This window comes from Mixophyes fleayi, chromosome 5, assembly GCF_038048845.1.
Source record: "Mixophyes fleayi isolate aMixFle1 chromosome 5, aMixFle1.hap1, whole genome shotgun sequence".
Lineage (NCBI taxonomy): Eukaryota > Metazoa > Chordata > Amphibia > Anura > Limnodynastidae > Mixophyes > Mixophyes fleayi.
In genome coordinates this window covers 257,463,168-257,481,061 of record NC_134406.1, presented here as the reverse complement: position 1 = coordinate 257,481,061, position 17,894 = coordinate 257,463,168, and the positions used below count along the sequence as shown (strand labels likewise).

The 17,894-nt window shown below is 35.7% G+C and overlaps 1 protein-coding gene across 1 annotated transcript in view; it reads left to right on the top strand.

The window, feature by feature from the left end:
* Positions 1 to 17,894, top strand: part of CSMD3 (CUB and Sushi multiple domains 3) — an 853,424-nt gene that overhangs the window by 712,677 nt on the left and 122,853 nt on the right. Inside the window, exons 46-47 of the mRNA XM_075213978.1 lie at positions 12,396 to 12,476; positions 15,035 to 15,148. Coding sequence (XP_075070079.1) covers positions 12,396 to 12,476; positions 15,035 to 15,148 — 195 coding nt within the window. The remainder of the gene's footprint in view (positions 1 to 12,395; positions 12,477 to 15,034; positions 15,149 to 17,894) is intronic.

Below are 17,894 nucleotides of genomic sequence, written 5' to 3'. Positions count from 1 at the left end.
TCTAAATGAGAATTTGGGAATTATAGGACGTTAATACAAGACCAAGAAAAATATTTCTTTAACAGGTTTAATGGTAAGAATTAGTATGTAAAACTAGCCTCTATATCCCGGGAATATGATATGATCCCCCCAAAATATTTTGATTTTTTTTGTATATATGGGAGAAGGTCTGTCTAAATATTAAAATAATTGATGAACATTACTACTGCTATAACGGAGGAATGATCGAGGACATAGAAAAATATTTATTTAATAATAAATTAATAATAAAATCCTATGGATTTATCAATATCAACACATTAAATAAGCATATGTGAATGTGCATTTTTATTTATACATATGTGTATAAACAGAGATACATATTTTATGCGCCAAAAACATAGATATTTATCATGTTCTTCTAAAAATATCCCATCCTTACAGTCTATATGTATGTGGTAATGTAAATCTGATGAGATAAAATAAAGATACAACTATAGAAGAAATCTGTAATGAACAATAAAGCATTAATTAACTGAAGAGAAAACAAACAGTACATGGTTTCAAACTTGTAAATTATAGACATCAATCACCAGCTCTACTTAGGGGTCTGGAATTTTTTATTTTATATAATTTCTATCTCTTTTTTCACTTCTTTACTTTAGTTTTGAAAATATTTTGCCGTTTTATGGTTTCGGTAAAGATAATATTGATGATATTAATAATGATTATTAATTGGAAAATAATAATAAAAAGTGGTTTAATAATGAGAACAATTATATGAATAATTCTTGAACTAGTGTGCCTTCGTCTTTATCTCTGGTTTTTATGTAAATAATTTTAATGACAATCTCTAAGTTTTACAGTTCATTTTTAATAAGGAAGAGTATCTATTATATATAAATGTGTGTAATGCAAGACTATAACCAGTATTTCAGTGATAGTGTCTTGAATTCAATTTTGGCTGTTCTTCTTGTCCTGTATTTAAGTAATTTTATAAGTGCAGCTCTAGTTCACTGAAACATCTTTAGGACGATAACCTATTTTGACCTTGGTAGAATTTATTTTTTTAGCAATGTCTGGCTTGCATTACCTGGGGTTTACAGTAGAGATAAGTTGCTAATAGCTCCCACTAACTAATTCCCAAAAGCACAAACACTACATCTGCTGTTTACAAGTGGGGAAAAGTTCTACGAAAAGAAAATCGAATGAAATGGTTGATCTTTCTTTTTTTAATATGGAAAGCGTTGCAAACATAAAGTATGTTATTAGCATTTAAAGCCCTCTCTCTTTTAAATTGTCCTACTCAGCACTGAGTGTTACATTTGTGTAGACTGGTCTTCGTTTGTTTCCCTAATTTAATTTGGGGATAAAACTGTAATTATTTTTATGCCTTCTTTGAAACTCTGTGCTCATTACTGATGTCTTCCATATATGTTTTCCTACCTTCACGGCAGTTATCTTACAGAAAGCAGTATTAGGATTCTGGAATTAAAACACAAGTTGTCATGTAAGAGGAATCAAACTAATGTGTAACACCAACTACTGACCAAATTATTAACAATATTTAAATATTTTTACAAGTCCTTAATTCCTTATTTGAAGGTGCATGTATATGGAAATGTCAGGGGAGGTCCGTTAATATATTCTGCTGTTGTGTAGCTGAGATAGTACTAGCAACATTAAAGGCAAAATTCTACCTATGAAACTGGAATAAACTGCAAAAAAGTTTTGCAAGTTTTGCTCGTCTGTAGGTAGATCATAGTAACACACGCTTTACCACTAAGGCCATAGGCAAACCGAGGGGGGTTCCTAGTGCTTGGAAACCCCTCTCCAAGCCTGAGGCACTGTATAATTGGGGTGGCTGGACCCTGCCTCCGCTTCACACGCCTCTGCTTGAAAAGGGAAAGCTGCGTACACCTAACAGTAGTGCATGCAGCATGTATATTATTGGGATAGGAAGATTTGGAGAGCAGCCAAGCACTATCTAATATTATAGCCACGCCCCCATGCATGCTGGTCACACCCACTGGTGGCGTGGTGTGGAAACCCCCCTCTACAAATCCTGCTTTTGCCCCTTAAAGCACCCTGGCAGACTAGACCCAGATCAAAAGTCTTAGTAGACCCATATGATCTCTTGCATGCAAGAAACACCAGTAACATAAACAGGTGCAGGAGTTTCCTGCATGAAAGACATTTTAACAGGATTATAACGCCAGTATTTCCTACTGTCACTGAGGGCGCCATTATGAGGCATATCAGCAGTGAGAGGCCATAGACTAGACTCTACATAAAAGTCAGTGGAAGGGTTAATCCCTTTTGATGTATAATACAAGTGGCATCAGAGCACATCTACATAATATAGTACTAACACTGTTTTAAATATGCCTATGAAATAAATAAAATCAGTATAGAATCCCAATATGTTTTCACTAGCCCCATGTGCTGACTTTCTCTGTCTCCACACACCATAATGGAGAAGGTTTACTTATCATATTATATGTAACATACTATGAACCATTATCCTAAATGGAAAGGTATTATCATAAAAAATGTATTAAAAGGAAAATTACACATTCTTAGATGTACAACAATTTTAAAGGTGACTATAATAAGAATATTTGAACCTATCTTTTTATTTACAGTGTATAAGTTCTGTACTTAAGCTTTAAACAAGCAACAATTATATTTTTAATTGAGTAACTAAAATAGCTAACTAGGGGAGGTCCTTAATTAGGTTATAAGTATCTAACGGCAAGTAATACTATGTACAAAAAAGCATTGCACAGTTTCAATTAAATAGCTCATAATCTTTTTCTTACACAACCCGAGTTCTGCATTCATCACTTAATTGTCAAGGACCTTTGTCCTGTCACAGTAAGATCCTTAGTGATTAGCAAGACAAATAGGACAAGCTAGCTGTCACTACTCAATGACAGGTCAGCATTCTGGAGCCGGTACAGAACTCTTTCTACGTCCCATTGCTTATGCTAAAGAGCACCGCTAGCTGTCACAGACATCCATTCAAATAACTGGTAGTATAAAAGTAATACAACACAAAATACATATAATAAAACACTCCTAAAACATTAGTGCGTTTGAAAGCAATTGATTGTTTAGCAATAAAAGGGATTAGTATTATTAATAGAGCAACATATAAAGAAAACCTTTTAATTCTACCCCTTTCAGTTGTATCACTTTATTGCACCCTGTAGGTTAATGCTTAACTTAGGACCAGTCTGCCTGGCAGTTCAACCCTTTCTTCCCCCTCCCAACTATAACCTCCTGGTGCTTTACATATACTAAAGACAAAGCCATAACTTAAAATGTTAGTTTCTGTGGTGAGAAAGAAAAATGCCGCTCCTCTAGCCCTCAATTTTAACCAAATAATCCTAAAATATTCGTAAACCGCGCCCTACCTCAACGTTGCACCTCTATCACACTGCCCTAGTTACGGCCCTGACTGAACACTCCCTAAGAGCACAAAGGGATAATTGTTATTCAAAATGGCGCAGCTCACAAGACGCCCGGATCATATGTAAGTATATGTCCTTATTTTCCTAAAATGGTCCCAGTTTGACGTGGTGGAAATATATAGTCTTAAATTCTTATTTTCCCAAAAAATAATCAGCTTCTTGATACATTTAGATTAACAAACTCAATGGAAATAGGTTTACAACGTCTTTTTCATCATTTGGTCGCTATAGGGAGCATGCAGTGCGATGAGTTTCTGCACCTTTTTAAATTATACGAGACCTATATATCATTATTATCATATATTTATAAAGTGCCACCAACTGTCACTCACATCAGTCCCTGCCACATTGGAGCTTACAGTCTAATTTACCTAACACATAAACAGGGTTAATTTTGTCAGCAGCAATTAACCTACCAGTATGTTTTTGGAGTGTGGGTGGAAATGGGAGCACCCAGAGGATGCCCACGCAAACACAAGGAGAACATACAAAAACATACAAATGCCACACACATAAAGTCCCTGGTCAGGAATAGAACTCATCACCTGAGGGGTTAACTGAGGTGTACAGAAGGATCGGTGTGTGGAGTCATTCTGATATGTGATCAATTCCTAGCTGAGTATCACACGGATCAGGAATATGAGAGTGAAGATGGATGGAGCGAGGAATTAATATAATTGAGTGAAGGTAATGTTGTACATCAGTGGGTTAGGTAGATGATTTCAGGTAGATTACAAGGGTGAGGGGTTTAATGGTTTTAATGGAGTTAATTATGATGGAGTACTTGTGATGAGACTGAGGGAGATAGTGATTGAGGGGGTTAATGAATATGAATTAATTAATGTTGTGGGTTAATTAATGATGGGGATGAGGGAGTTAATGATTATAAAGGGGTTAATGCAATTGGTATGGGGAGGGGTTAATTAATGATAAAAGGGGATGATGAGGGAATTATAAGGGGTTATAATGATAATAAGGAGTTAATTACAATGTTGGGGGTTAATTGAAGATGTGGAGTTTGATTTGATGTTTATTATAATGAGATTGAGAGATTTTTTGGTTCTGAGGAGGTTAATGACAGGATGAGGGAATTGATGAGGGGGTTAAATGATTTGTATGAGGTGGTTAATGGTAATTTTGAGGTTGATAATTATGAGGATTTGGGGATTACTTATGATTAAGGTAAGGGAAACAATGTCAAGAGTGGAAGCAAGGCTGATGAAGAGAAGATGGGGTAAGTGTGAGGAAAGAGAGGTTGAGCGTGACATTTGCTGAATCCCTCCCTTCCCTACCTGGAACATCAGGGGCAACAGCAATATGTAAAATATGTAGCTTATATTATATAAAATATTTTTATAATTTAAGTTCAATTAAACTTAGTTTAATGAATAAAGGTTATTTTTTTTCGTTTGATACTTCTTAATTATATGGGTGCCACTATAGCTCACCACAGTTGTGCGCTTCTTCCACTTAAACCATTTTAATTCTTCGGCTGCCTGGCTGCTGTTATACCTTATTCACTGTCTTGAGCAAGGTAGAGGGAGATTTGAAACAGTGGTGAAGACATTGGGGAACTATAGTGGTACCTGTATAATTACATTACATATCTTTTTTATAATCAATTAAAAATTAAACAGTATTAAGTTAAAAACTGTTTTTTCAAGTGTAACATATTTTTTCAATGCTTCAATCTTGGAAATGTTATTGGAGTATGGATTTACCAGAAACAGTCAGTGCCACCTTAATGCTTACAGAGTTATCGCTGGCAGTATCCCCATTATCATATATGGTAAATCAAGAACTGAAAAAATGTTCCTCCCAGGCAAAAGGGCTTTTTGCCCTTTGATAAGTCAGTGCTGTGTTTTTGCCCCCTTCCCCAAACCCCCTCCCCAGGCTGGCAAAGTTTAGCATGGGAGGCAAGAACTCAGGTTCCCAGGTACTACAAGCTTTGAAATCTAGCGTTGATCAGCCATATTGTTTGTTTTTTATGGTGATTTGTTCGTATTGTTTTTACATTTAGATTACTACAGTTTTCTATTTGAATTTTGTTTGAATATTGTGTCCGTTTTTATTTTTTTTACTTTTAAAAAATCATAGGGAGACCTCTCCATTAAACTCGGTCCCAATCTCATTAATTACCCCAGACCACAGAGCACAGAGGTCCTAGTCCTGGTAGCTTAGTCATCTCCTCCATAGAGGCACCAATCGTATATTGAGTAGCTTGGCACTGATTTTAACTATGGCGGGGGATACCAATTTTGTGCTCTCCCTGCTGCAGTGGAAACCAGCCCAGGCTATGTAGCCATATAGCTGGATGAAGATTTGGGAAGAGAGAATGCTACTCAATTCTCTAAAATTATTAATTTATTCACATTATTTTAAACAGTGTCAGTCCTATGAAACCTGTGGTTCCTGTGTTAAAAGAAAAAAAAATATTGACGATGGATCCCACCATATTCAAGAAACTTAATTGCTTTATAAAAAAAAGTAACTGTAATTTGGAATACGTATACATGTTTTAATGCTGTTGTAAAATACATACATAAATGCAATACAGTTGACATACTGTATATTAATATATTATATGTAGCTATACATTTTACCTCTTTGTGTTGTTTCTTTATTTTTTTGTTGGAATTTCTTACACTTTTCGGATCATTGCCTAGCTTAGCTTGGTGTTTCATACATTTTAATGAATGTGTCGACAACATTCTAACAATCTCTCATTTCCCAAATGTAAAATTGCTGCCTGCACAAAACATATGTTCTATTTAAAAGGGTCGCGGTGTCCAAAAATTATACAAATTGGATTCTTTTCAAATGGAGAAAATGCTTGGTGAAATTATTGTGAACAGTGTCCAAGTTTCAGATTAGGTATTCAAAGATTACACAAAACAACACATTTTTTAGTAAACCAAAAAAAAATATCAATTTGGTGATTTTACAGTGTACATTAAATTATTATTATAAATCCAGTGAGCATTTTATTAAATCTTGTGCATTGCTAAGTACACATATAACAATCCACTTTGTAACATAGATGATACAATGTCTATTGTTCTCATTCTACATATTAATGTCCTTTTGTTAATTGCTTGTCGCTTGGCCTGTTTCTGAATGTGCATATCCTACTCTATTCCCTGTCCCACTTTTTCTGTTTCCTTGATCACAAAAGGACAGATAAACAGGAATTTGTCTACATATAACGCATGATGCTGGTAAACACTTGGAAATTAGGAAATTGTGGGAAAAGGTTTTAGGAGCGATTTAAAAGCTCCTGACATTTGTTTTTTCTTACTGGAATGAAACAATATACTTAAGGTCCCTATAAAATATATCTCAATACTTTCAGAATGTAAGATCCTGACACCATATTAACTTCTCTTTAGCTTAAGATTATACTATGTCTGGCTATGCTTTGCTTTCATTCATTTTTTGACTCCATAAGCCAACGAAAAACTTTTGTGTTTGGTGTGTGTGAACCATTATACAACCTTGACCTTAGTATGAACCAATTTTATATTTGTGGTTTTATTAAATTAAAGCTAGAAGGAGCAAACGCACAGTATCATCTTCTGCAGTTACTCTTAATGTAGGCCACACACCCAGGCAAATCTACACTTTATTAAGTAGATTCAGGGATATATTTACTAAACTGCGGGTTTGAAAATGTGGAGATGTTGCCTATAGCAACCAATTAGATTCTAGCTGTCATTTTGTAGAATGTACTAAATAAATAACTATAATCTGATTGGTTGCTATAGGCAACATCTCCACTTTTTCAAACCCGCAGTTTAGTAAATCTAGCCTTCAGTGTCTGCCCACATCTGAAAGACCATTGAACCTGATTAACATTGTTATATGTCACAAAATATAAAAGTTCTAAATGCACAGAGGTGTCTTTGTGCATTTTGAAAAACTTAGGCCCAATATAATTTGGGAAACTAATTTCCCAACAAATTCCAGCAATGCTGTTTAAAATTCCTTTTTGTACTAACTCAGAACATACCCGTTCTGGAAGGGAGATTTTTAATTCTTCCAGAGACAATTCACAAAATTTGACCTTAACTTTTGGTTATTTGCTTTGGTGCATAGACTTCCATATCGTGGTAAAGTCAATGCTAGATTCCATCGTAGAGCTGATAAATGCTCTCAATTTTATTCTGAAATCCTGTTCTGGCACAAAACTGGAGAGAATATAACGCCTATAAGAAAGATTATTCCTTCTTCTCAACCCACATGAAGCATTCTTGAAGATTAACTTTGGGAAGAACTTACTAAGAACTTCCTGCAGATACACATATACCTAATTTAAATGTTTATGCCCAACAATTCTGACTTACACTTCATAGGTCTGGATCACCCATAAGACATTAATCTGAGGTTCCTTCATTAGATCTGCATCCATTAGAAAGAAGGCCAAAGACCCAAGGACAAAAGCAATTGACCCCAACCTGGCATCTAGGCTCAATAGATTATTGGGAACCTTTATTTATAGGCCAAGTCGAATGGATCAAAGATAAGCATGGGACAATATATTATTCATGTGGCCAATTCTAATAACAAATCTCTCTATCTATTAAGCTTTGACATGGGAAATCTTTTAAGCTTTAACATGGAAAAGGCATTTAATTGCTTCTCCAGGGAATTACATATTCACCATCCTAAATCGCATGGGGTTTGCCAGCGCTTTTATGGCTCCAAATTGCACATGTTATAAAAGCCAATTGTCCATCTCAAGTTAACTGAATCAAGAGCAGATCCTATACATCATACAAAGAGGTACTAGGCAAAGATGCCACTTTTTAAGCCCCTTGTCCATATAACTCAGTTCTAATCATTGGGTTAACACTTGACAGCTAGGAATATAAATCAAGACTTTATGCTGACTACCTCTTAGCTGTAGCTAATTCTCCTAACTGAGTTTGGAACCATAAAGTCAAAAGTTACTGTACCTCAAATTTTAGCTTTATCTATAGCCTTCGATACATTCCATATCTAAGTGTGAACATTGCCTATTCGTTCAACTCTATCTAAAAATATACTTACCTATCAATATTTAGGAGAATTTATTGTCAATCTCCAAATTTGCTACATCTCTAATGGATTGAAAAATCAATATAATAAATATAGTAATGCTACCCAAATGGTTCTACTATTTTCAGCCCCTTTGACATGGACACATATTACAAAAGTAAATCATTCACTCAATTCATGTGGATAATAAACATGCCTGAATTAATTGCTCTATTATGTTTCTCCACAAGTACTATGGGGGTTTTTCTGTTCCCTGCCTCATTAAAGCTTCGTAAGGCAGTGCAAAAAGCTCAGTTCATGATGACTAACATCACTGACTAAGCTTACAGTTGGGGACATCATTGAAACCAACTTCTTACTTGAGAAAAACCTCACCCATGGTTCATCACTCGTTATTCATTTGAAAGTCATGAAACAGAAATATGAACTCATCCCCAATACCTAATCCCTATTCCTCTAAATTACCAATAATGCAAACACCTGCTTTTGTTTCCTGTAGGTAGAGAATTGCATTTGCCTGATGGTACAGACATGAACTTGTCCAATTCAATTACTTTCCATATTCAGCATCTTGTTTCTTACCTATATAGTTGAGAATTAGATATTTTTTTTGCAGTAAGCTGTGTAAAATGCATCAAATCTTTCACATCTTGCACTTCATTGTATCACTAAATGACTGACAATGAAACATTCATCTACAGATCTATCTACTCCCATAATTGAGCAAATGGTATATTTACCTAGTTGGAGACATTGTTGCTCTACAGTAACCAATGGAAGTTAAGAGAAGGGTCTGCGTGCAAAAGTGTTACACAAAACTCACTTTATCCTACTGGGAATCCATAAATTATCCCTATGTAGTTCTCTATGTTTCACACGGTGCCTGATTGGTGGGTCCATCAAACATATTTATAGGAGAAGAGACCTGAGGACTTACAAATCTCAAGCTTCTTATTGGGAGATGAACCACATGTATTTTATAATCTTGCTCTATAACTTATAGCGTTTATTTGGAGGCAAAATTCCACATAGTTGCACAGTGCAGCATATTTATTTTTATGACCTTACCTAAGCAAAAGATTAATACAAGTATGATATGTTTAAAACTTAAAACTCTCCTTTCTGACTCCTGTTTTAGCTATTGTAAACTTCTTGAACGTGGAAACTTAATAGGACTTTCCGAAGGAACCGCCATGACTCTCTACCATGCTTTCCCTATCTATCATATTTGTTCATGTGTCTTAAATAACTATGCTTCCTGTGAGCGGATAGGGTTTGCTGTCACAGTTAAATATCCCTCCCATCAAAAAAATTTAAGAAAGTAAATAAAGTTATAAAAAAAATGTGTTTTTGGCAGAAATAACCTTCTCGCAAGCAAAAAGTGGTTGGAAGCAACGATTCATGATTATATTAAACAATAATGTGCTGGGGTGATTGCATGGCATACAGCTTATCTAATTCTTATAGCAGAATATTAGTGGAAGTATGATCAGATTTATAGCAAATGTAATGCCCGAAATATAATTTAAAACATATCATCAAGCTCTCAAGCTGTTTTAACAACTGCAACAGAGTGGTTAACATTGCTGCCTCATTGGACAATTAGAACAATTGAGGACAATTGCCTCAAGTCCAACCAGGGCCCTATCTCTATTGCGTCTGTATGTTCTCCCCATGTTTGTGTGAGTTTCCCCTGGGTGCTTCAGTTTCCTCACACAGTCCAAAAACATACTGGTAGGCTAATTGGCTGCTGACAAAAATGGACCCTAGTGTGTGTGTGTTCTGCTATAGGGGTTAGATAAGCTGTATGCCATGCTATCACCCCAACACACTATTGTTTAATATAGTGTGTGTGTGTGTGTGTGTGTGTGTGTGTGTGTGTGTGTAAGAGGGTTTGAAAAAGTGGAGATGTTGCCAATAGCAACCAATCAGATTCTAGGTATCATTTTTTTAGTACATTCTACAAAATGACAGCTAGGATCTGATTGGTTGCTAAAGGCAACATGGGGCAGGGACTGATGTGACTGACTAAATGTTCTCTGTACAGCGCTGCATAATATAATGGGGCTATATGAAAAACTTAATAAAAAAATAGGTAAATCACATGTATTACTGGAAGGTGCATTGATGGAATTTATTAAGTTTAACCCTTTGACTTCCAATGCCATAGGGTTGACCCACACTCAGATAGCCAGCACTGTAAACCCTGACAGCTATGGTTAATGACCTCAGTTAGAACCTTCAGTGAGACAGGGTGAAGGAACCAGGGGATGAGATTGTCATGAAAACATCACACAGACGGTCAATTGGGTTGATTGATCAAATGTTGCCTTTACTCTTAACGAGATGTGTCCATAAGCGAGAAAAGCATTTGTTGACGCGGAATAATGACATTGAGGAAATGCTCTCTTTCATCATCACAGAAGACCGTCTTAAAGTGGAAAAACACATATATGGAAATACATTTAATTTATTTAAAGTCACAAGTCTTGTCATTTTGACAGCTTAAGCAGTATTTAAAAATAACTTCTTGCAGATGCATAAGCTAATGGGTAATCATTATTTGGAGACATATTGGTCAAGCAAAAATAGCTTATGTCTATAAATCATATGTTTGTTAGTCATCCACATTAAATTCTTATGAATTATATTTAGATTATAAATTCTAAAATTAATTCAACATGGTTTATTAGACTGTTCTATGTTGTGAAGACTAGAACTCCTGTCATGTCACCAGTATGCACTATAAAACATTTTCTATCTTCTATTTCACATTTCACTAGTGATATGATATTCACATATGTTCATATGTGTATGATATGTTTTATGACTGCTTGCAAGATGTGAATAAACACTATGGAGTATATTAACTAAACTGCGGCTTTGAAAACATGGAGATGTTGCCTATAGCAACCAATAAGATTCTAGTTATCATTTATTTAGTACATTCTACAAAATGACAGCTAGGATCTGATTGGTTGCTATAGGCAACATCTCCACTTTTTCAAATACACAGTTTAGTAAATCTAGCCCTATATTGCTTTTTTTTCTGAAATAACAGCAATATATTTATAGCTTCGTGAGCATTCTCTATCTGCTTGGAGTAAGGGGATTTAACTTTTTTCTAATTTTGTTGCCGTTCCACTACTATCCCTTTTGTGGCAAATACATTGAAAGCTAATTAGGACTGAGCTTTTATTTTTCAATATGTGCAACATTGTTTATACATTATATTCTTTTACAGAAGGCAAATACTTAATAAGCAACTCTTCTACAGTGCCTCTAAAGTAACGCATGTGTTTGCATGTAATAATATTGGCTTAGATGAGGATGAAATCTAAGTCTATTCTAGCGCATGACAACACATGATCTAGCAAATAAACAGGCTAAATATATAAAACTAAAAAATAAAGTTATGATAAAATGTTCATGGAGACACAGCAGAGGAAGAATATTTATCATATTTATCTATTATAACCTTGACAATCCTCTGTTCCCAGTCACGCAAACCATACTTTGAATTGAAATATGATATTGGTGAGAGATCTGGGAATGACAGTGTTAAAAATTTGACTTACAAAGATAAACTCAGCAGATTGTACATGCATTGATGGAGGTTAGCGTCCTCGTTAACGTTTTAATTCTTTCTTTTCTAGACTGCTAAGCTTACACAGACGATTGTACTTGTGACTTGGACAATACGTACATCTGTCTTGCTTTTTCTATATACCATATATTAGGAGAAGGAGCATAACCCTTATGTTTAAATCAGATAAATTCTAATATAATTGTATCTAGTGGTCGAAGTGGAAATTTAGAAGTCGTGGAATGGATATTTAGAATTGTAAGATTGTATAAAAATTAATATATGACATGAATGTGTGATTTGTTTATGTTTTACAGCTTATCAATTGAGAATTTGTCAATCACCCCCTCCTGTACCAAATGCAGAAATATTGTCAGAAGATGATGAATTTGAAATAGGTAATATTTTCTTTATGTGTACTATTTTACATGAAATGCTTTATGTTATATCATAAAATATTTACTGATTTCTTAAATCTAAAATAAGAATGATGTTTTATAAAAGATCTACAAAATTTACATTAACAAACAAATATTTAAAAGTTTAAAAAGGGGTATGACCTATTAGAAAGTAGGTATGGCTTCAAGGAAAGGTGGGTGTGAGTGGGTAGATCTTTTTACTTGAACAGATCAGAGTAATTTTTTCGGTGGATTGTGGAAGAACATATCCAGATTTTGCTTTTTAAATAAAAATGAAATATTTACAATTGAAATGATAAATGTAATGTAATATGTTTAGACTTGGGTGGTAGGTGATGGAATGCAAACAGTGTCATTCCATTGCGGGTTGTTTTTAGGAGGCTTTCCTTTTTCACATGGTATAAACAGCTTTATGGCGTTCTTGTTCCTTTCTATAACAAAGGAAAAAATGTTTGAGTAACTAAGTAATTTAGTAAGTAAGTTAAGTATGCATGAAGGAGATGCCTGCATTCGCACATCTTCATCTTATAAGGTATTGACCCCCATTACCTGTTTTGTGAGATAAGAGGTCATTGCTCCAGAAAACATTCTCCAATATTCTTCCCTCCTCCACCCTGGAGATGCCAATATTAGAGGGAGCCCCACTGCCTCATCTAGACAACACCAGGACATTTAAAAATCCAAGAAGTATAAGCCATACTTGGCTGGATGATGTGAATGGTGTGGGGTTGAAAAATATGCACTGCTTCTTGTGTCCATGCTATATTGGGGTATCCATGGTGGAAGACACAAAACTTCCAGAGGGAGAGAGGAAGGCACTACTTTAAGTGACAATGTCTGTAGTGACCTCCTTTAATTTATACAGTAGTTGAAATGATTACACAATGGCCACACTAATTATAATAAAGGAGATGTCACTTTTAATAATATTAAATACTGAAGTGACAATTGCTTATATCTGGACCAATATAGACATACACACACATATATGTATGTATGTATATATATATATATATATAGATATAGATTAGAAAACTTTGAAGCAGTAGAAGTATTAGCAGCAGAAGTATTAGCAGTAGAGGTATTAGCAGTAGAGGTATTAGCAGCAGCAGAAGTAGCAGCAGCAGAAGTAGCAGCAGCAGAAGTAGCTTCAGTAGAAGTAGCTGCAGTAGAAGAAGCTGCAGTAGAAGTAGCTACTGTAGAAGTAGCTGGAGTAGAAGTAGCAGCTGTAGAAGTAGCTGTAGAAATAGTAGCAGTAGAAGTAGAATTAGCAGCAGTAGAAGTAGCAGCAGTAGAAGTAGTAGTAGTAGCTGCAGTAGCAGTAGTAGAAGTAGCAGTAGTAAAAGTAGTAGTAGTATAAGTAGCTGCAGTAGAAGTAGCTGCAGTAGAAGTAGCTGCAGTAGAAGTAGCTGCAGTAGAAGTAGCAGTAGTAGAAGTAGCAGTAGTAGAAGTAGCTGCAGTAGAAGTAGCAGCAGTAGAAGTAGTAGTATAAGTAGCAGCAGTAGAAGTAGTAGTAGTATAAGTAGCTGCAGTAGACGTAGCAGCAATAGAAGTAGTAGCAGTAGAAGTACCAGCAGTAGAATTAGCAGCAGTAGAAGTAAAAGCAGTGGAAGTAGCAGTAGTAGCAGCAGTAGAAGTAGCAGCAGTAGAAGTAGCAGCAGTAGAAGTAGCAGCAGTAGAAGTAGCAGTAGTAGAAGTAGCAGCAGTAGAAGTAGCAGCAGTAGAAGTAGTAGCAGCAGTAGAAGTAGAAGTACCAGCAGTAGAAGTAGCAGCAGTAGAAGTACCAGCAGTAGAAGTAGCAGCAGTAGAAGTAGCAGCAGTAGAAGTAGTAGTAGAAGTAGCAGCAGTAGAAGTAGCAGCAGTAGAAGTAGCAGCAGAAGTATTAGTAGAAGTAGCAGCAGGAGAAGTAGCAGCAGTAGAAGTAGCAGCAGTAGAAGTAGTAGTAGAAGTAGCAGCAGTAGAAGTAGTAGTAAAAGTAGTAGTAGAAGTAGCAGCAGTAGAAGTAGAAGTAGCAGCAGTAGAAGTAGCAGCAGTAGAAGTATTAGTAGAAGTAGCAGCAGGAGAAGTAGCAGCAGGAGAAGTAGCAGCAGGAGAAGTAGTAGTAGAAGTAGCAGCAGTAGAAGTAGTAGTAAAAGTAGTAGTAGAAGTAGCAGCAGTAGAAGTAGTAGTAGAAGTAGCAGCAGTAGAAGTAGCAGCAGTAGAAATAGCAGCAGTAGAAGTAGCAGTAATAGTTGCCGTGTTATTAGTATTAATAATAGTTGTTTAAATTGTAGTTGTCATTTCTGTTTATAAATTATGCACAATTATTCAGATTAAATATGTATTAATAATTTATTTATCATACTTAATATGCTACTGCTACTACTACTACTACTACTAATAATAATATTAATGATAATAATAATAATAATAATAATAATAATAATAATAATAATAATAATAATGATGATAATAATAATAATAATAATAATGGTAATAATATAAGACATGCTAAATAATATGTTGGGCATTTCATAAATATCTTGTATTTTTCATAGGGGACATAATACGCTATCAGTGCATACCTGGTTTCACCTTAGTTGGCAATGAGATCCTAACTTGCAAACTGGGTGAGCGGCTTCAGATGGACGGATCGTCACCTTCGTGCCAAGGTCTATTCATTGTTTATATGATTATCTGTATCTATTTAAAACAAATTATTTGCAGACACATTGTTGCAGGATGACATGGGAATCTCTTTCAGATCTTTCTATTTTATAAAGTGATTGGCGACATAATCTTTTGGAAAACATTGCAGACTGGATAATACGGCAGATGTCTTTTTAACCAAGCATATGGTTCTGTTACCTTGAAATAAATGACACCTTGAAATCCTAATAATTATTTTGACAGGTCCAAGTAAAATTTGACAATTAAGAGCAACAATTTTCCATTAATTAAATCATAATAAATCTGAGCAAACCTGTTCAATACTATTTATTTAATAAATAAGTAAATAAATATTAAATGTGATGTCGCTGCAAATACTTGATGTCCAAGACATTTCATATAGTATCTTCCACAGTACTTACGGCAGAAGAAGCCATTGTGTGGGCTGAATCAGTATTCAGAAACGTACAACCCTTATTTGTTTTTTGTTCTTTAAAATTTGCTTATTGAATTTTTTAGGGATAGGAAAAATAAAAGGGAAGGTAAGAAGTGATATACAGAGTCCAATCGGGACCAATGGTAATCTGATAATAAATATGTTTGTATATAAATATCATTTAAGCATTTTTCACAAATAAACATATATATATAAATCATAAACAAAATAAAGAGGCGAAATAAGGTCCTATGGGTGAGGGTCCTAAGAGGTGAGGAGTAAAAGTAGGTAATTGAAGGAACTGAGAGAGGAGGGAGGAGGATAAGGGGGCTGTTAGTAGAGGACAGTAGGGGATGAAAACCGGAAAGTATATGAAGGCGTTAGGAGAGTGGCTTATTCTATAGGTCTGTTGTGAAATAGGAGGTCCAGGCGTTCCAGGTGAAGGAGAACTGGAGGAAACGGTTATGAATAATACTGGTGATATGTTCCATTTTATGTGTTTGCCAGATTTTTTAAATGAGTGTTTGAATAGTGGGTGGGTCAGTCTTCTTCCAATTAAGGGCGATTAGGCATCTCACCATTACAAGAATGTGTCAATCAACTTTTATGTGTGTATCAGGGACTGTGCGTGGGAGAAGGTAATAGGAAATATTGGCAGGGAGTCAGATGTGAGTAATTTTTTCATCTGGTGACCTACCGTCTTCCAAAAATTTACTATTTTGGGGCAAGTCCACCATATGTGGGCCTGGGTGCCTTCCCCTTCGCATGCTCTCCAGCATGAGGTAGAAGGCTCAGAGTCTTGCACTAGGTACCATCTAAATAGGAGTTTGTACGAGTTTTCTTTTAGTTGTGTACAAATGGAGCTTTTAGAAACAGCTTCACAGACTCAGGTTCGATCCTCGGGGCCAAGAACCTCCCTCATGTCTCTCTTTAGTAGATTGACAATGCTTAATAAAGAGTGAATAGAATGTTGAAATTAAGCCTCTGGAGGGGTACCTACCAAGATAAAAGGATTCGAGTACGGAAAGGGGATGAGGGTTGAGGGTTTTTGCATTTTATTTTGTCATGATAAAAATGGAGAATCTGTAGATATTGGTAAAAAGCTGATGTTTGTGTTCCAAAGCGATCTCGAAGAATAGAGATTTCTGGGAAAAGGTAGAAGGGACTATGTCATAAAATAAAATAATGTTATGAGATGTCAATTCTTTAAACTTATTAGGGTCCAGTCCTGAAGTAAATTCTGGGTTGTTCCAAAGAGGGATCATGCGAAATGGTCAGATATCAGATCGAAAGCTTGAGTACAAAGGTTCCATATTGATAGCGTGAAGCATAGTGTTGGAGGGTGTAGGGAACATGGGGGTCGGTGTTTAGGGTGGATCCAGAATAAAGAATAGGAAGAGTGCATGTGGAGTAAATGACCCTCTATGTCTACCCACAACTTGGTATGTGAGTGAGAGTGAGTTAATATCGCCTGTGTGAGTTGAGCGGCTAGATAATATTTATGGAGACAGGGAAGGCCTAGGCCTCAGTCTCTTAAATGTCTGTATAGAATTTTTAGGCAGACTTTAGGTCTCTTGGATGCACAAACGAATTTAGTATTATTGCTTTGTAGATCTTTGAGAGCCGGGGGAAGTCTAATTGGGAGGGTTTGGAAAAGATAGAGGGGCTAGATTTACTAAGCTGCGGGTTTGAAAAAGTGGGGATGTTGCCTATAGCAACCAATCAGATTCTAGCTATCATTTTGTAGAAGGTACTAAATAAATGAAAGCTAGAATCTGATTGGTTGCTATAGGCAACATCCCTACTTTTGCAAACCCGCAGCTTAGTAAATCTAACCCAGAGGAGTCTGGGGAGCAGGTTTATTTTTACCACTGCTATTCTACCAATCCAAGAAATATTTTGAGAAGCACATGAACGTAAATCTTTTTTGAGGGCATCATGGGGGAAAGTTTGCTTGGTATAGTCAGTCATAGTGTTTAGTAAGATACATTTCAAGGTATTTTAATTTTTGGGGTTGCCAGTCTAATCGATGGTTGTCTTTGAGGGTTTGTAGAAGGGGCGGAGGGATGTTGAGAGGAAGAGCCTCTGTTTTATCAGTGTTAATTTTAACATTTGAAAGTTTCCCATATTCAGCAATCAATGCCAAAACTAACGGAATCGTGTTTTGGGGGTTAGTGAGGGTAAGCAGAATGTCATCAATATAGAGGGCCTATTTATAGTGCAACCTTTATTTGTATGTGGGTGCAAGATATGTCTTTAGGGCGTAATCCTTGTGTGAACTGAAAACAGGACAAAAAGGTAAGCATGCAGTC